The sequence below is a fragment of the Nannospalax galili genome, unplaced genomic scaffold, assembly GCF_000622305.1.
Source record: "Nannospalax galili isolate Female #2095 unplaced genomic scaffold, S.galili_v1.0 scaffold497, whole genome shotgun sequence".
NCBI lineage: Eukaryota > Metazoa > Chordata > Mammalia > Rodentia > Spalacidae > Nannospalax > Nannospalax galili.
The window spans coordinates 695622-715894 of record NW_008339354.1 but is presented as its reverse complement, the minus strand read 5'-3'; the positions used below and the strand labels follow the sequence as shown (position 1 = coordinate 715894).

The 20273-nt window shown below is 47.6% G+C and overlaps 1 protein-coding gene across 1 annotated transcript in view; it reads right to left on the bottom strand.

The window, feature by feature from the left end:
• The window catches only part of Igf2r (insulin like growth factor 2 receptor), a 106251-nt gene extending 97191 nt beyond the window's left edge, over nucleotides 1-9060 (bottom strand). The window contains exon 1 of the mRNA XM_008833873.2: nucleotides 8745-9060. Coding sequence (XP_008832095.1) covers nucleotides 8745-8899 — 155 coding nt within the window. The 5' untranslated portion in view covers nucleotides 8900-9060. The remainder of the gene's footprint in view (nucleotides 1-8744) is intronic.
• Nucleotides 9061-20273: the final 11213 nt, after the last annotated feature.

The following is a 20273-nucleotide window of genomic DNA, read 5'->3' as shown; positions in this document are numbered from 1 at the left end:
CCCCAGAACAGCTGGTTTAGAGTTGTACAGCAAGGTGAAGTAAGTGGCCATGTGCTTTCCCACAAACCCCTGGGGCTACAGCAAACACTCCCACCCTCCAGAAAGCCAGGGAGGTCCAGGTGTGGACAAGAGCCACTAGTCTGAGATAAGTCAGCCAGGCCTTCTGCCTCCTAGTACAGCCTCCTTCTGCTTCCAGAAAGTGGGGTGAAACAAGAAAGGATACCCAACACGGGCACCTGCCCACCTTACACCTCCTGTGCCACGCAGTTTGTGCTGGGAAAGAGTCCTGTAGGCTGCTAACCCAAGCTTCAGAACTCTACCTGTAAAGTGGGCCTGCAGGCCGCAGACCTGAGGCTTTAGACTTTTTCTTAAAGTAGTGGCCTTTCTTCCTCAAAAGGAATCGCACATGTCATGACATAGAAATACTCACTCACTCATGGAGAAACTCTGAGACAAGGAGACCACAGGGACAGTGACTTCCAAAAGTGGCTTCACATACCAGTAATCCCAGCACTCAGGATTCTGAGGCAGGAGGATCACAAGTTTGAAGCTAGAAAGCCTGTCTCAAGGCAATTCCCACCTATTTGGAGGGGGAAAAGGCCCAGCCCTGATCTGACCACCAGCTTCACCATCCAGATCCCATCTCAGGCAGGACTCACAGAGCCTGCCAACAGGCAACACATAGCACTCTGCCACCAGCTATCAACAGGGGCCAGGCCGGCGGCAGCTGCCTCCTGGCAGGAACAGCACTGGGGTGGGTGACCCAGAGGATGAGAGAGCACCTCAAGCTCCAAGACTAGCCACTGGCATGTCCTGCCCATCCCCCACCATGCCCAAAACAATTTATAGCCAAGTCCAACAAATGCTTCCAGCTCTGCCCTGCACAGCTGCACAAGGCAACAGACGTCCAAGAGCCTTACTGTAAAGAGCAGAGTCGGAAGCTACACTACACGAAAGGCACAGACAACAGACTCTGAACAAAGAAACCAGGTCCAAGGAAAAAGAACGAAGAGTCAGGCAAGCCAAGCACTGTGCTACACACGTGTGGTGCCCACACACGGGAAGCCGAGGGAGGAGGATCACCAGTTCAAGGCCAGCATGGGGTATATATGTAGTGAACCACATCTCAAAAAAGGAGGGAGGGATTATGATCAAGGTACAGGGCTGGAGAGGCAGCTCAGTTGCCCAGGGATTGATCCCAGTACCACATACACCCATATGCCAGGCAATGGCGCAGACCTATAATCCCAACACTTGGGAGATGGACACAGGATGATTAGAAATTTAAACTCATCCTCAGTTACATACCAAGTTTGAGGCCAGGCTAAGGTACCGGAAACTTTGTCTCAAAAAAAAAAGGATGCAAAGCTTGAGTCCACACCAACCAAGACCTGCTCCAACAAGGGAAGGAAGGAGCTGCTACAGAGCCTGGGCAAAGACAGCCCTGTCCAGAGCCAGAGCCAGGATACAGGATAAACAAGACAGAGCTCAGGCAGGACCAGAAGTAAGTTAGGGTAAAGCCAGGCAGCACAAATACTAACTCTGACCCAAACAAAGCACTTTTTTCCAAACATGTACCACCACTTCCAACTGACTAGGTGGTAGGCCACAAGGGAGACGCCACATTCACTGGCCACAGTGGAAAAGATAAATGAGCCCCTAAAATCCATCTACTAGTTTATCAGCCCATTTTGTACTGCCATGAAGAAATGTCTGAGGCAGGCCAACTTTTTAAAGACATTTATTCTGGCTCAAGGTTCTGAAGGTCTGAGATCAGAGACGCGTCCCACAGGTGACTGTAGTCCCCCGTTCAGGCAGTGTCACAGCAAGAGACGGCAGAGTGTACACATGCAGAGTCTATGTGGTCTCATTCTTCCTATGAAACCTCGGCCTCAGTCATGAAGGCTTTGGCGCAGAGACCATCTTTAGCCCTAATCACTTCCCACAGGCCTCACATCTGAACACCAATTTGGGATTACATTCCCAACCTCTTAATCCTTCACAGTGGGGACTAAATTTCAGCAATGATCCTTTGGAGATCTCAATCCACATCCAAACCACAACACTAGAAAAAGACTGTAATTTTTAGTGGGGCTATGAAGTTTAAAAAGACAACGTTGGGGTACAAGAAGCACAGAATTAAGACGGAAAACGGGCTGAAGGATCACACATTGCTCTCAAAGGACAAAGGTTTAGTTCCCAGCACCACCTATAACTGCAGTTCCAGAGGATCCAACTCCCTCTTCTGACCTCTATAGGCACTGTACTCAAGTGAAACACACACACACACACACACACACACACACACACACACACACAATTTTCAAGGCCCACTGCTCTACAAAGACCCTGCCTCAAAAAAACAAACTATGAGTGAAACTCCTCCCTTCCTAAACCTTCTCCAAAGTGCCAGGCCACAATAGCATTACTGCTAAATTCTACCAAAATTTTGGGATAGAAAATGTCTATGCAAAAAGTGACTGGGCTGGGCATAGTGGCACACACCTTTAATCCCAGCACTCAGGAGGCAGAAGAAGGTGGATCTCTGTGGGATCAAGACCAGCCTAGTCTACATAATAAGTTCCAGGCCAGCTGGGACTACAGGAAGACCCTGTCTCAAAAACAAAAAGTGATTCCACTAAATGCAAATATACTGAAGCTTATGAATTCTTTCCACAAAAGGAATACATTCCTGATAAGAAGGTGAATCAAGATCACAGTAAAAATTAGAGCACAGTGTCACTTAAATTCTTAGCTGCCAGCACCACACATACAGCATTAGCAAATAAAGTCACATTTTCATGGGGGATGAACCTTCACCCTTTCCTCACATTATACAAAAACTAAGCCAAGAAACTGATCGTAGAAATAAACAATGAAGAAAAACTCTCTGACCTTGGGCTAATAACAATAACCCAGTGCTTCTCAACCGGGAAGATTTTTACATGGGGGCAAGAGGGGGTATTTGAAATGTCTGCACAATTTCCCTTGTGACCAATCCAGAAGACAAAATATTATCTTTAAAATAAACTCCAAAGTCCATCTGGTGAACAAGTAAATGAAGATACTGAAAATCGTCAAGTATCTCAGTAAGAATAGGAAAGGTTTGTTTAACACTATGAGCCAGCAGGGGTGTGAAAACTAAAACCACGGCTGGATGCAATGGTGCATGCCTCTAGTTCCAGCCAACCTGGGTTACATACTGAGCAGTAGGCCAGCCAAGGCTACATAGCAAGACCCTGGAGAGAGAGAACAAGACAATGACAGGCAAAGGGAATGAAAGAGAGGCACCCAGAAAACAAGAGGGGCAGGGAAGGGAGAGAAAGGAGAAAATCAAAGGCACACCGAGATGCCTTTACAGACCCACTAGAGTGGCTAAAAGGAAGACTAGTAAAACAAAGTGTTGACAAGGACATGGAACAACTAGCACATGGCTCATAGGAATGAAGAATGAGGTGGCCAACTTTGATTCTAGATTGGTGGTTCTCATAAAGGCAGACCACTCTTCATTTGCATGAGACCAGCTGGGGCATTAGAGATGTGGGGAGCTAGAAAAATCCCCCCAAACAAAGAAAACAAAGGACGGCACCTGCCAAAGGATGAACGAGCTCAGTCACTACAAGTTCTGGAACACTGCAGACATCTCTGCCCAGGACAGCACAGCACAGCACAGCTTGTATGCCAAGATCAAACAGAAGAGGCCAGGCTGGGGATGAGGCTTCGTGGCAGAGCACTTGTCTAGCATGCAAGACCCTGGATTCCACACCCAGCACCAAAAATAAAAAAACAGAGAACCTCTATATTATTTTAACAACTCCATCTTCTGAAGTCCTCCTATACGTAAAACCCTGATATAAAGATTCGGACCTTAATTAAGTATTTGTTTTCTAGGAATCTGTCGAGATGCTGTTTTAAGAAATGATGAGAGAGGCCAGAGGATCAGGAGTTAAAGATCATCTTCCACACCCAGCACCAAAAATAAAAAAACAGAGAACCTCTATATTATTTTAACAACTCCATCTTCTGAAGTCCTCCTATACGTAAAACCCTGATATAAAGATTCGGACCTTAATTAAGTATTTGTTTTCTAGGAATCTGTCGAGATGCTGTTTTAAGAAATGATGAGAGAGGCCAGAGGATCAGGAGTTAAAGATCATCCTCCCCCACCACAACATAATGAGGGCCATATGTAATAATAATAATAATGTAACCACCATTAACAGTCCTAGGCTAACACACACTTATGGTTAAAAGAATGCATACACATAAATGGATGTGATCCAGGCTCACATGTGGCCCAAATTAGGCATAAGCATTGTTCTTTTGGAAAAACTGCAAGAAGGAAAAAAAAAAAAAAAAAAAACTCCCTAGAGATAACAACTAAATCCACTGCAACTCCCAGCCAGCGTCATCATGCTCTCGTCCTCAACGTGATAAACTCCCCAGCATTTATACCCAAACAATTTGGGGAAAACTTGTTCTGTGCAAATTTCCAAGTAGTTAACTACCAGTCCAATGCATTTTATAATCAGTACCAACTGTTAAGACTTTACTCACGAAGGATATTGTAAACACCTCAATCAAGGGTGGAAACCTGTACATTACATACATAACATGGCATTTGCAGTTTAAAGTACACAGTAATAAGAAAAGCCACTGACAGGCTAGCCTAGAGCACGCCTGGGGTCCCTTTGTTGTTCTGTACAGCCTGGCCTCTGGCCCCTCTCTGCATGGGCCCCTCTCTTGTTCTCACTCATCCTGTACGCCCTGACCTTCAGATGGTCCCTGCCCCACCACCATGCACACTGGCCTGAGAAAGTTAAGTTCTACCAGCTTTGAACCAATACACCACATCCCAAGGGACACCTGAATCTCTCTTTCACAGAGATACCTGAGTGTAACTTCTTCCACAGTATGGGGCTTGCCTCTAGATGTCTAGTTGTGTTCTCAGCCAGGCCAGAAGTACAAGCCTAGGATCCTAGCTGCTGCAGACGCTGAGACAGGAGGGTGGCAAGTGCAAAGCCAGCCTGGACAACTTAGTAAGACCTGTCTCAAAATAAGGTAAAAAAGAGCTCTAGAGAGATAGCTCAGGGGTAGAACATTTACCTGGCATTCTAGGGCATGAGGCCCTAGATTCAATACTTAGTATCACCAAAAATAAAATACATATAAAATAAATTATCTGGTCTCATCAAAGAGCAAGTAGTTGTGCCAAGTGCTGCTCGGAGCCATCTGCACCTGGGGGCCTGGCTCTGCCATGCCTGCTGTACAATGTACACCTCACAGAGCAGACCTCTCGATGGCACAGACATTCTAAGAGTGGATGCTAAAATGGTCCCTCCACTGGGGTCCCTTTACCCCTCCTCAAAGCTATAGGCACTAAAAACTGCAGCCCTACAGAGAGGTCAGAGCAGTCCCCGTAGGAACCCAACACCCCAAAGTAGGCTAGGACTTCCCTCCTGGGCTCTAAAAAATATCCTCTCTTGGGAGGAGAGGCTGTTCTCCCAGAAATCCAACTCTATCAGTTAAGAGACAGTGAGAACCACTGCTCAGGCTCCAGGGAAAGTCACATGACGTCTGGGCATACCATTACCTTTACAAGATATAAGTTCAGGAACTGCCCTGGGCACTCAAACCGCACCAAGACTGTTTTGTTTTGGATTTTTTTCCACAAGCAAAAAGTGACTACTGTTTAACCTTGTTTAAAAACACTAGGAACATGATCCTCAGCACACATGTAACTGCCCCATGTGACCAAGTGGCAAACACACACACAGAGGTAACAATTGTAGGACTCGAGTTTTTTTCATGCTAACAGACCAGAATGGGTATTTATACTTTAGCCATATAGCCCTTGAGCAGTATAACCACCGGGCTTAACCCAGCATGCTCCCAAGATACTTAGTGGAACTTTACATACTGGGTTTAAAGAGCTGCTCACCCCTCCCCGCAATTTCCCAAGTATGTGATAAAGTTAAGGAACCTTGACAACTTTGACTTGGAGCCAATTTATCTCATAACAGTACAGATTACCGCCCACATTCCCAAGAAAGTCGTTAAAAGAATTTAGAAGAGATATGGATTCTAAAGAAGGGCTATAGATAAATGGCAAACAACGTCTTAGCTTGCTGGAGGCCCTGGTTTGAACTCCAGCACCACAAAAACCAAGCCCAAGACAAACACAAAACCAAATAGGAGGCACAGGATGAAACTTCACCAAGCAGGCATGAAGTTTGGAAGAGAAACCGAAAATAGTTCTGAGCAATAGAGAGCAGTGACAGGTAGGTGACTGACTGACAGAGGGTGTGCAGGGGCTGAGAGGTTTCAGGAAATCTAGAGGAACAACCCAACATACCAACCTCAAAGACTAAGGTAGAAGTCAGGACTGATAGTGCACACCCTTAATCCCAGCACTCGGGAGCAAGAGGGAGGTGGAGTTCTGAGACCAAGGCTGGCCTGGTCTACTAGCAAATTCCTAGGCAGCTGGGGAACAAAAAAAAAAAAAAAAAAAAAAAAAAAAAAAAGAAGGCTATGGTGATCACATTCCCAGATCCCTCTCTAGCCCTAAGTCATACTTGTGACAGCAGCCTCTCTGCATGCACACACAAAAGCAGGCCCACTAGACAAGGACATGTGTTCCACCTGGAAATGGGGTGAACACAGGTACAAGCCAGTGGCCCCAAAGAGGTCTCAACCTGTCCTACTAGCCAACTTTAACCTACTCTGGCTAGCCTGATGTACCGTAGAGTTCCAGGCCAGGCAGAGCTACATAGTGAGACCCTGCCTTAATTAAAATGGGGGCTGGAGAGATGGCTCAGCAGTTGAGCACTGGCTGTTCTTGCAGAGGACCTGGGTTTGAGTCCCAGCACCCACATGGTGGCTAACGGTCTATAATTCCAGTTCCAAGGATCCAACACCCTCTTCTGGCCTCCATGGGCTTTGCACAACACGGGTGCACTTACACACATGCAAGCAAAACACATAAGGTAAAAATAAATTTTAAAAAAGAGAATAGTTTTAAAAAATTAATGAAATGAATTGTAGGACTGGGTCTCTAGCTTAGTGGTATAGCACTTGCCTGCTGAGGCCCTAGGTTCAATTCCCAGAATTGCACCACCCCCCCAAAAAGAAACAAAAAAGAAAATCCAATTAATTAACAAGAGCAAGACTTCCACAGCACTAATTCACTATGCTAATTCTTGGGGGATATTCTTGATCACAGTAGCCCTTAATCCAAAACTTCCTCTCTAAAATGTCCCTCTGGGCCTGCCATTGTTAAAGGGGCGCCCTTCCTCCCTATCATGAAGTTATTAGAGCAGCCGTTTCTCCTAAAACAGCACAGGTCTGTTAACCACAGTACAGGAGTATCCCTCCAGATACCCTCCAAAGAACAGTCTCCACAGCCCTTTGCAGAGGCTTTCTACTCAGGTCAGCCTCTATCTTGGAGTAATGACCCCTGCACTCCAGGTGAGAACAAAACTCTGATACAAGGTAAAAAAACAAGCCATCAGAAACCCAAAGTAGACGCAGCTTCACTGTGTTCCAAAGTCACTTTAAGAGCCAAGTCAAGGGTGAACCTGACTTCAATATTTTCATCTTGTTTCCCCTCTTACCAAAGTTTAACAAACAGAAGCCTGACTTCCCAAAACTTCCCAACAAACTTCGATGGGACCGATGATTACACAACCTTGGTTCCCAAAGGAGAAGACTCCCCTAGAAAAATCCACCCTGGAGACAATGACATCACGTGTGCAACCAGACAGGAAGTAGATTAGGTGAAGGAAGGGTAAAGCCAACACAGATGACCACCCCTCAGCCTCAGACCAATAAAAGACACCCACTACAGAACAGGTACTTTTAAAATGGAAAAAAAAAGGGGGGGTGAGTCCTACCAGAGAGCTCAGTCAGCCACGGAAACCACCACCAGCCAAGTCCAAGGCCACGGCGAGGGCTCCCTGGACAGTGCGCACCCAGGGCCCCGCGGCTGAAGTTCAATGGCAATGTGCGCGAACAAAAGCGCGGTTGGAGTTCTGCCCTCCGACTCCCCAGGACACAGCTGGCCGCGGGTGTCTACCCCGCGGGACCCCCGTGGCTTCTCTGGGTCAGCCACAGTGGCCTGGCTGGGGGTTCGGGGACCGGGACTGCGGGTCGGAGCCTGGGGTTCAGGGTTTGGGGGTCGCTGTGCGGTGCTAAGGATTCAGGACTCAAGGATCTGGGGTTCGAGACTCAGGATTCTGGCTCCAGGTTTGGAACTGAAGGTTCGGAGTTCAGAGATCAGGGGTTCGAGACTTAAGGCTCCGGGCTCCGGGTTCCGAGTTTAGGAATGGGGGGGGGGAATCGAGGTTCTATACTGGGAATCCGGGGTTGGGGTTCAGGGAACGGGGTTCGAGGCTCCAGGTTCTGGGCTCTCGAGTTCGGACTCCGAGTTCTGGGCTAGGGATCCGGGGTCAGGGGCTCCGGGCCTCAAGTGTTCGACGCTCTGGGGGATCGGACCTCAGGGATCAGGGCTGGGGCTCTTGGGGGTCGGAACTCAGGGATCAGGACTGGGACTAGGGGTTCTGGCTCCGGGCTCTGGGCTGCGGTGGGGGGGGGCTCTGGGCTCGGGGTTCAGAAGTGGGGGCTCGCGGCTCCCCGTCCTCCCCACCCCCCCCCCGGCCACCACGCAGGCAACTTTCCCCCGGGGGCGGGGCGGGTGTGGACGAGGCCCGACGGACTCCCCACCCCCACGGCCCGCGGCCACCCACCTGCAGAGCTCAGGGAAGTCGGTGGACTGGGCCTGCGCGCCCGCGGCCTGGAGCAGCAGCAGCAGCAGCGGCGGAGGCAAGAGCCGCAGGGGGACCGCCGTGCGAGGGCGGCGGGCGGGCCCGAGGTGGGCGCCGCGGCCGGGAAGGGCCCGCATGGTGCGGGGCGGCTGGCGGCGGGCGGCCGCTCGCGGAGCCCGGGACGCGGTGGCGCCGCTGGGGCGGAGGGGGAGCAGAGCGGAGGGGCTGACGGCGGGAGCCCGAGTCCTTCGAGAGTGCGGCTAGCGCTGAGCTCCGCCGCGGCCCGGAACCGCATCACGTGACCCGCGCGGCACCGCCCCCGGCCCGCCCCCCGCTCACGTGACGCCCTTGTTCAGGTGATCTCCGCCCCGCGGGTCACGTGAGTGCTGCTCGCGCGCGGGACGGGAAGTGGCGGGTGCCACGCGGGAGCCGCATTGGTGTGTGCGTGTCCTCCCAGCGGATGCGCGGGATGCTGCCTCTCCCCGCGGCCCGGCCTCAGTTTCCCCTTCTGGGTCGTAGCGTGGGCGCTCCCCGCTTGAAGCCACCGTCTCCAGCCTGGACCAGCGGGGCGGGGCGGGACCGGGAGGACTGGGCGGAGGGTGCGGTTGATGGTCGGCCCAGGGAGCCCTGAGCCTGGTTCTCTAGCGTGCCGCAGCCTTTGCACCGGAGCGCTGTGGAAATGTCACTTCCTAAGCACCAGCTTCTTGCAGCCAGGTGTGCCGCACCGCTGGACCAACACGCAGCACACAGTAAACAGAATAGCTAGCAACTGCCGCCCTTTTATTTTTTAACACTGTCTCCCATATGCAGCCAAGGCGAAGAAGGAGTTTAGATCGTTCTACCTCCGCCTCCTGAGTGCTGGAATCACAGACATGTACCACCACCTTTGACTGTAGCATTTTATTAATTTTGCAGGTTAACTGAGCCCGTGTTGTTACTCGCAGCTGCGAACTGGTGAATGTAAGATAAATTTGGGGCTGGGGAGATGGCTCAGTCTGTGAAGTGCTTGCCACATAAGCACGAGGGCAGGAATTGGATCCGGACCACCCACACAATAAAATGCCTTTGCACCTGCAAACTCAGCTCTAGCTGAATCTCGATACCCAAGTTCAGTCAGACCCGGTGTCAATAAGATGCAGAGACAAACGGGACATAGACCTCTGACCTGCACAGAGGCGTGCAGACACACACACACACAAAAAAAAAAAAGCTAAATCTGAAAATACGTCAATGCACAATTTTTGCAGCAACTTAAAAAAAATACAGGACTTGGGGGTGGAATTTAGTGTGTACTTCAATCCCCAGCATCCAAAAATAAAATACAATTTTTTATGTGTATGAGTGTATTGCCTGCATGTATGCAAGGTGCACCCATGTCTTGCAATACCCACGGAGGTCAGGAGAGGGTGTGGGATCCTCTAGAACTGCAGTTGTGGATGGTTGTTAGCCACCATGCGGGTACTGGGACTCAAACCTAGGTCAGCTCTGTAAGAGAAGCCAGTGCCTTTAACCACTGAGCCATCTCTCCAGGCCCCAGACTCATTGTTATAACTAATCTTTCTGGTGTTTATTCAGTATTTTCTACTGCTTATTCAATAGAGCACTCAAAAGTACTATTTAATAGTGCTTATTCTAGACACTATGCTAAATACTTAAGCAGGATCTTCAATACAGCACCATTGTTAGAGATTAGAAACTGAATCATGGAAATGTTAAGTAACTTACCCAAAGAGACTAAGATGTGACAAAGCTGGGATCCACACACAAATAATGAGTGGTCATACCTGACATCAGCAGAGCAGATAATCATGTGTTCTGGCTCTTTTATTTAGCTTATTTAATCCTACCACAGTCCTTGGAAACAGACATGGAGAAATCTGGCCACTAGGTGAGCATGCACTAGTAAATGATCAACCCAAGGTGAAGCTCAGTGCAGAGCCTGTGACCTGGCTAATAGACTACTGTGCAGCCCTAGAGATCCCTGGATGTCAGCTGTGGTCAAGAAAGGATTCCCAGAGCAGGGTGTGGTGCTGCACCCCTGTAGTTCCAGCACTTGGGAGGCAGAGATGGGTGAATCTCTGCGAGTTCAAGGGCAGCCTGGTCTACATAGTGAGTTCCAGACCAGCTGAGGCTACAGGGAGACCCTATCTCAAAAAGACCAAGAAAAAAAAAAGAAAGAAAAGAAAAATGGTTATCTGAGGATAGAGAAATGGGCTGAGGATGTTGCTTAGCGGGAGGCGTGATGTGTCTGCAAGCCAAGGTATGTATGCCTGGGGTCACTGGCAACACAACTCCAGGGGAACTGCCTGGAACAGCTATTTCCAAACCTTCAGAGAGAGCAGGGACCTGTCAGCACCTTCATTTTAGAATTCTGGGCTCTAGAACTGTGAGAAAATAAATTTCTGTACTTTTGAGCCCCCAGTAGTACTTTGCTTTCACAGTCCCTGGATACAAATAGTCTCTTCAGCTGACAAACAGGGCCAGGCCTGGGATCCAGGTGCTCCAACTGCTGCACATTGTGATGGTTCAGTATTCTTGCACCTCCCATTTGGCCTGACTTTATAATCACAGTTCAGGTGGCAGATTAAGGCTAGAAACAGGCCACTGCTGAGCATGCCCCTGCTTGGTGTGCAGACCAATAGCAGAGGCAGGTAAGGCTAAGGTGTCCCTGGGGAACACCCAACCCCCAAGCTGTCAAACTGACAGTTTCCAGAGTTCTCCTTGAACCTCAAGTAGAAGCTTACAGAAAATTCCAGACGCTTTCCAGAATACCCAGGAAGAGCCTGATTCTATCAAAAGATTCTCTAAGCATATTTCCATTCCTGTCATCCCTTGCCTAAGATGATAAATGAACTGAGATTATTATTATTATTATTATTATTATTATTATTTTATATAAAGGCCTGGTGGGTGTGTAGCTGAGTGGTAGAATACTTCCCTAACATGTGCAAGGCCCTGAGTTCAATACTCAGCCTTGCCAAAAAAAAAAAAATTATATAGTGTTTCATGAACATTAACTCACTTTAGGTTGCATAGTAAATTCCAGGCCAGACTATACTACAGTGTGAAACACTGTCTCAAAACAACAATAAAAAAGTTGGGCATGGTGGTGCATGCCTCTAATCCCAGCACTCAAGGCAGAAGAATGGTCAAGAGTTCAAGAGCTTGGTGGCACACGCCTTTAATCCCAGCACTCGGGAGGCAGAGGCAGGCAGATCTCTGTGAGTTCAAGGCCAGCCTGGCCTACATAGTGAGTTCCAGGACAGCTGGGGCTACAGGGAGACCCTGTCTCAAAAAGACCAAAAAAATAATAATAAAGAGTTCAAGATCATCCTTGGCTACATAGTGAGTTTAGGGCCAGCCAGGGAGGGCTACAAGAGACCCTGTCTCAAAAATCAGAAGATAAAAGTTTGAAGTTTCTAGCCGGCGGCGTGGTGATATACACTTTTAATCCCAGCACTGGGGAGGCAGAGGCAGGTGGATCTCCTGAGTTCGAAGCCTGCCTGGTCTACATAGTGAGTTTCAGGCCATCTGGGGCTACAGGGAGACCTGGCCTCAAAAAGACAAAAAAAAAAAAAAAGAAAAAAAGTACAATTTTCAGGAGTCAGTTCTCTCCTTCCATCATGAATTCCCTTCATCAAACCCAGATCAGGCTTTCAAGACAGGCACTTTTACTGACTGAGCCATTTTACTATGCCAAAATATAAGCCAAGCATGGTGGCTTACACTTGAACCACCACCATTTGGGAGGCTGAGGCGGGAATAGTGCAGCAAGTTTCCAGGCTAACCTGTGTGACATAGTAAGTTGTAGACCAACCTGGGCTGAAAAGAAAGCCTTTTGTCTTAAGGGGGGAAAAAGTGGTAAAATAAAGAGCCAATAGTCTCTTGTCCTAGAAGAACACCAAGTCAGTTTCCAGGCAGCAAACCTCTGGCTGGCACTAGAAACCAGACCTTGTTGCAAAGGAGAGGACAGGAGAAGGGTCCACACATGACACAGCCACCCTGTGCTGGCAAAGGCCGCCTCCAGTGAAAGAAGGTGACAGTGTAAGGTCCTTGTGTCCGAGTCATGCTTACAACTGAGTCAGGGCACATCAACCCAATCCTCACAGTGGAACTTGGTGGGCAGCGACCTGGGATTTTCTAACAAATGCTTTCCTGTCCTGTAAGAAAATATACAAGAGAGGAGGTTTGTTTCTCTCTCTCTCTCTCTCTCTCTCTCTCTCTCTCTCTCACACACACACACACACACACACACACACACACAGAGTAATACCTGCCTAAGGCACTTGCCACTGCTCTGGCTCCTTAACTAACTATGGAAGATGGCCAACACAGTGGGAGCCAGATGGAAAACACCAGTGTCCTGGATGACACTGCTGATCACCTCCCCCAGACCCTAGAACTACAGGCCAGTATATGATCTTTGCTTTTTGAGAGAATTAATATGTTTGCTGAAGCCATGTGTGATGGTGACCCTCCCCCAGCGCACCCTTCACCTGTGCCCCACAGCAAATAATACACATGCCTTTAGTTTGCCTGTTAGGTGAGCGGGATGTTAAGCTTTCTGGTAGAGGGCTCTGAGGACATTGTGGAAGAGGCTGCCCTGTGGTATTCAGGCACATCCATCCATATCAGTGGGTGCTGGTCACCTGTTCCTGCCTTCCTGCCACAGTGACTGCTGAGTAGCTTCTCCTGAAGATGTGAGCAAGGGTCTTCTCACCCTACATAGGGGCACTGATGACAAACCAAAGAAAATTCCACCCAAGTCTAGCTTGGAGAACCAATGACTCTATTGTCAGGGTTACCTACAGGAACATGGGTGACTTAAGGCAGCTACATCCCCAGGTCCACCCCAGCATGTATGACATCTCTTGAGAGCTGCATCCCTGGGGCTGTCTGCACACCCTGCACAACTTGCAGGCAGCTCCACTAGATAATCCTCTCCCTGAGTTTACTTTCTGCTCATAGAACCTTGGGGAGGGTCTGCAGGATTCTTGTAAATTTCTGAGCTTCCTGGATCTGGTCAGTTTCAAGAGTTTCCTGAGTCTGGAGGCTGTCATCTCTAGACAGAAAGTGTTCAATTCTGAGGAAACAGCTAAGTCACAAGGTCTACTGCGATTGCACTTTCACAGCAGGCTTCTCTCTCTTCCATGTAGGCTGAAGCACAGCTTCCCATGAGATCTGAGCCCCTTCCAAGCTGTCTGTTCTTGAACCTTCCCCCCCAACCTCCCTGCCTTGGAGCCCATTTAAAGTTTAAGTTTCATACGTACTCTGCTACCAACAATTGTCTCTTTTCTGGATTTAAAACTTGTTATGAAGCCGGGCGTGGTGGTGCATGCCTGTAGCCCCAGCACTTGGGAGGCAGAGGCAAGCAGATCTCTGTGAGTTCAAGGCCAACCAGGTCTACATAGTGAGTTCCAGGACAGCTGGGGCTATAGGGAGACTGTGTCTAAAAAAAAAAAAAAATGTAATGAAACTCTGCCTTTAAGTTCAGTTTTCAACTAGGGTTACAATTAAGTTGTAGGAGTACAGATTCTTATTCAAGTTATCTGAGGTTTAAGAAAACAGCTTGGGGCCGGGCATGGTGACACATGCCTTTAACCCCAGCACTCCTCTAACCTCTGCTAACTACTAATCTGTCTTCCATATCTAGGGCTTGGTTTTTGAAAACTATAGGACATAGTGGTGAATAGTCCCAGCTATTCAACAGCCAAAGACAGGAGCATCACTCCATCCAAGTTTGAGACCAGCCTGGGTAACATAGCAAGAGCCCATGAAAATATATTCATGTATCACTAGGATCAGAGAGCATATAACTTGTGAGACTTGCTTTTCTCTCTCAGGGTAATTCCTTTGGGATTCATGTAAGTTCTTGCATGTATTAACAATCATTCCCTTTTATTGCTGAGTAGTATTCCATGGTATGAATATATGGAAATTTATTTACCACCTACTATCTTGCCATTGCAGACAAGGCTGCATGACCATTCATGTGCAAGTTTTTGTAGGAATATACGTTTTTATTTATCTGGGTCACCCAAAAGTTCAACTGCTGAATCACATGTTACATACATGCTTTCTTTACTTATATACCTATATAATTTTTATTTTTTGGAAAGGGCCACTGTGTAGCCAAGGCTGGGATGACACTTACTGTATAGCCTGAGCTGGCCTTAAATGCATGATCCTTCTGCTTTGACCTCCTGAATGCTATGATTATAGACATGCACCACCATACCTGACATGAACATTGTTTTATAAAAAATTGCATATATGGTGCTGGGCACAGTGGCTCACACATATAATCCCAGCACTTGGGAGATGGAGGCAGGTGATCAGAAGCATAAGGTCATCATCAGCTACATAACAAGTTTCAGGCCAGTCTGAACTACATGAGACTCTATCTTAAACCACTTTCCACCAAAGAAACTGCAAATCTGTTTTTTATTATTATTTGGAGATTATTAGTTTCTCTAACAAAACTTACATAGGTTAGACCTTATGTATTTAATACAGCACGTTACCCCAGCACACATGGGAACAAAATAAATTGAACGTTTCTAAACCAATATGGCTAATAATTTCAGTATGATCCCAATTCAACATGGTTAACAGGAAGATTTTTTTTCCCAAAGTTGACCATACAGCTAAAGTTTCCAGAAAATCTGTTTTTCTGAGAAGCTGTTGCATTGCATAAACTGAAGAGCAGTGTATGATGAATTCAGTTATTCACATCCCCATCAGGGTTGAACACGGTCTTTTTGGCTCTGTTTTTAAGCATGATGCATGTGTGTATGATCATTGTGCATGTGTGCTCATACCATGGTACACATGAGGAGGTCAGAGGTCAACCTCAGGTGTCAGTCATGTCTCCCCTGTCTGCCACCATATTTGAGGCAGCATATCTTTGTCCTTCCCAGATCACACACCAGGCTCGCTGGCCTGTAAGCATCCAGGAACTCACAAAGTGGTTGCCTGGAACTCGCTTTGTAGACCAGGCTGTCCCAAAACTTACAGAGAGCTGCCTGCCTCTGCCTACTGAGTGCTAGGATTAAAGGCACATTCTACTTTTTTGTTGTTTTTGGAACCAGCATCGCAGGTAGCCCAGGCTGGTCTAGAACTTGTTATGTGGCCAAGGATGACTTTGAACTTCTGATCCCCCCTGCCTCCATTTCCCAGGAACTGGAGTGACAGGCCTGTGCTGCCATGCCTGACTGCCTTCTGTTAGTCTCCTTTTTGAAATTTCTGTTCGTTTGTAGCTGAAATATTTGCTGGGTTTTTTAACTATTGGGTTTTAAGACTTCTTTACACATCGTAGATTCTAGTCATTTTTCATACATGTGATTTTTAAATTTATTTTTAGTGAAATAAAACATTAAACCGTAGCCCCAGCACTCAGGAGGCAGAGGCAAGCGGATCTCTGTGAGTTCAAAGCCAGCCTGGTCTACACAATGAGTTCCAGGTCAGTCCCAATACGGGGAAACCCTGTCTCAAAAAAATTTTTATTTTTGTAGTCTTTTTAAATTTTATTGTATTGAGAGGCAAGTGTTTGTACCTCAGTATATGTGTGGAGGTCGGAGGACAAGTCTATGGAGTCAGTTCTCTCCTTCCACCTTTGCATGGGCACCAGGGATTGACCTCAGGTTTCTAGGCCTTGCAGCAAACACCTTACCCACAGAACCACCCACCAGATCAGTACTTTTTTTTTTTTTCAGACAGAGTCTCGTTGTATGGTCCAGGCCTCAAACTCATGATCTTCCGGTCTCAGCCTCCTGAATGCTGAGTGTAGACATGGGTACTACACCCAGTTAATATTGTCCATTATCTGACTAGAGACCTCTTCCTCTGTTTCTTCATGTTATAAAATTACCCATCAATGGATTCCAGGCCTCAAAGTGCAGATCTGTGCTAGTGAGATGTCACTGGGAAAGTTCCATCACAAACTTTAGCAAAAGGTAGGCAGCATGTTGGACCTCCATCTTTCTCTCTTCTCCAAAAAGCACCATTCAGAGAGAAGGCGATGGTGCAGGTAACTGAACAACCACAAGTCCAGTACCTGCCTTTATTGATGATGTACTTGGAAATGGGAATGCTAGGAAAAGAGGGTGCACCCATCTCATCTTGGAGCAACTCACAGGTTTTAAGACAGACAAGGAGCTGGGAGTGGTGGCACACACCTTTAATCCCAGCACTCGGGAATGAGTTCCAGGCCAGCTGGGGCTACAGGGAGACCCTGTCTCAAAAAGACCAAGAAAAAATAAAAAGCCAAGGAAACAAGATTTATACTTCTGTGTGTCAAGCAGCCAGGTATAATTGTATCTACCAGGAAGCCCAGGAGACAATCACCTGTCATCTAACTCTGCTGGAGGAAGAAGAGAGCATCCCAAAGGCAGTGCTTTGAACAGGCTTGAGATAGACTGTGCAGAAAAACAGGGAACTTAATTTTTAAACTTTTATAACTGGGGGCCAAGGAAATGGCTCAGTGGGTAAAGGCACTTGTCAACAAGGCTGATGACCTGAGTTCAATCACCAGCCCCACATATTGGAAAGAGAGAGCCAACTCTCTAAGTTGTCCTCTGTGTGACAGTACACATGCACACACACACACACTCTAAATAAATGTAATAATATTTTAACTTCATGAATGGGGCTTGGGAGATAGGTCAGTGGGTAAAACACTGTCCTCCCAAGGGCAAGACCTGAGTTTGAATCCCGAGAATCCACATAAAGCCAGGCACAGTAGCATACATTTATAATCCTGGTACTCCTATGGAGAAAAGGGAGGCCGAGACAGGAGAGTCCCCAGAAGCTTGTGGTGTGCACAGAGCAAATAGCAAGAAACTTTGTCTCAAATAACGTGGAAAGCAAAGTTAGACACCTGAGGTTTTCCTCTGACCTCCACATGTATGCTGTGACACACCCACACCACACAGACAGGCACAGACACACACTCACACACACACACATACCACAGACACACCACACACACATACACACCACACACACAGGCACACCACACACATATATCACACACACAGACACACCACACACACACACACCACACATACACACCACACACACACACACACACAGCCCTTCATGAAGATGGGGAAAAGCTTGCCTTGGGCTGATGCTTGTGACAGATCTGTGAAATGTACTTGGGCTACACTGGCCAAAACCCAGGCAAGAATGGAGACAGGGTGGAGGGTTGGGAACGTGATGCTTTGTTAAAGAGAAGCGAAGCTCAGGAGACTTTTGGCCAAGTCACCACACACTCCACTTTTCATAATAAATAGATCATGTGCTGGGTAGCTTTAGTGTCAACTTGACACACCTGGGTTGAGGAGCCTCAGTTGGGGAATTGCCTCCATTGGACTGGCCTGTGGCCATGTCTGTGGAGCATCTTTTTGATTGTTGAGAGTGGGAGGACCCAGCCCACTGTGGGTGGTACCAACCCTGGTCAGGTAGGCCTGTGTTGTATAAGAAAGCAAGCTGAGCAGGGGCCAGGGGAGCAAGCCGGTAAGCAGTGTTCCTCCATGGCCTGTGCTCCAGCTCCTGCCTCCAGGTTCCTGCCCTGAGTTCCTCCTACCTTGGGCTCCCCTGATAAACTGTGACCTGGGAGATGTAAGATAAAATAAACCCTTTCCTCCCCAAGTTGGTAGTGGTCAGAGTATTTTGTCACAGCAATGGAGAAACAAACTAGGACAGATCATAATGGTTTGGGGGCTCTTTCCACAGCCCACTAACCCACTGCCATTCTTGGGGTGCTTTTCCCTTTCTTAATAAACTGTCTCTATTTCTATTCTTAATCATGTGTTCCTGGCACTGTTGTTTGCCTTGGGACACAGGGCCTGGGATCTGGGATCTGGTGCCCTCAAACTCAAATCCACAGCTCAGCACCCCTAAGCAAGTTTTCCCTAACACTCTGGGCTTTGCCATTGTTTCTCTGACCTCCGTGGCTAGCTGGAAGGCATGACTTTTTCTCGATCTCCCCTCCTCCCGAAAACCACCAAGGTTTTTCAGCTTGCCGGTACTGTTGTTTTTCAATCAAATGCTAATAAAATTTTCCTCCAGCTTCCTTCTGGGGAAAAAAAGAAAAGACTGTCACAGTGGCTCCCAGGTGAATGCAGCCAGGCTGGTCTGGGAGATTTTCTGAAAGACACTCATGCCCCTCCTTTGGCTATTGGGATAATAGATCACAAAGAATTGGAGTTTCCCCAGGAGTTTCATGAGGGGGAACAGAAAAGACTGGAACCCGATTACTAACCATGGGGGGAGGGAAGCTTGTCTCCTAGAAAGATATTTCTTCACACAGTTCTGACTGCTTGTCAGACCACCTTGCAGGAGAGACAAGTTTGAACAACAGTGGGTCAGTGATGGGCAGGACCACACCTTGACCAGACTGCTTAGGTGGGCATTCCTCTTGCCTTCCATTTAAACCTAAACCTATGGCAAGACCCCAAAGATGGATTCCAGGAGTTATTTGGACGTCTTTGTTCTTTCCAACTTTTATATTTGCAAAAGGGCACATTGCTTCAATGTCCAGATCCAGCAAGCACAACCAAACTGAGGCTTCATAAGTTTTTACCCCTAACTCAACAGTACTGTGTGTTCTCCCCGTTAACTGGGAACCAGCTTCTTAGTCTTTCCAGTTTTGCTAATTTAAAAGAATCAGCTCAAAGGAAGGGGGAGAGGGATGGTCAAAGAGAGGGAGAGTTTATTAGTTTATTATTTAGTTTATTCTTCATCATAAACTAAAATGTTTACAGGATTTTAAAGAAAAGACTAATATTTAATGTTCCCTACACTATTGGCAGGTGGTTTAACCCAGTTTGGTAGGGCTGCCAGGGACCAGGGGCTTGCTGCTAAGCCTAACTACCTGAGTTCAATTCCCAGAACCCATGTGGTAGAAAGATCAGTGACTCCTGAAAGTTGTCTTCTGATCTCCACACACACAAAATAAATGTCTGTCCCGCGCTATCGTCTCGCCAGCAAGAACGACGCGGCACACTCAGGATCCTTCTGCAGAAAAGCTTTAATGCATCTTGAGAGGGAGAGCATAAGCTTACAGGGCGAAGACCCCGAATGTCGGAAACCCAGCCCTTATATAGGTTAGTAAGCCCGTCTCGGACGTGGCAACTCTTGATTGGTCGCAAACTCATCAGCCCATATCACGCCACGAGGTAGGCAGAGACTAGAAGGTGGAAAATTACTTCGGGCATGCGTACTGACTTATTTACTGCTCAGCATGAACCGGATGTGAGCGCCATCTTGTAATGGCGTCTGCAGGGACGGCAGGCGGCTCCCCACAATCCATGATCTTCATTAATCTCTGGATAGAAAGATACACATTTGCTGGTGTTGGATATGCACACCATCAATCCTAGGACTTAGTGGGCAGAGACAGGCAGATCTCTGTGAGATCAAGGCCAGCCTGATTTACATAAGGATTTCAAGCCAGCTGGGGCTAAGGAAGATCCTGTCTCAAAAATACGAAAAAAAAAAAAAAGC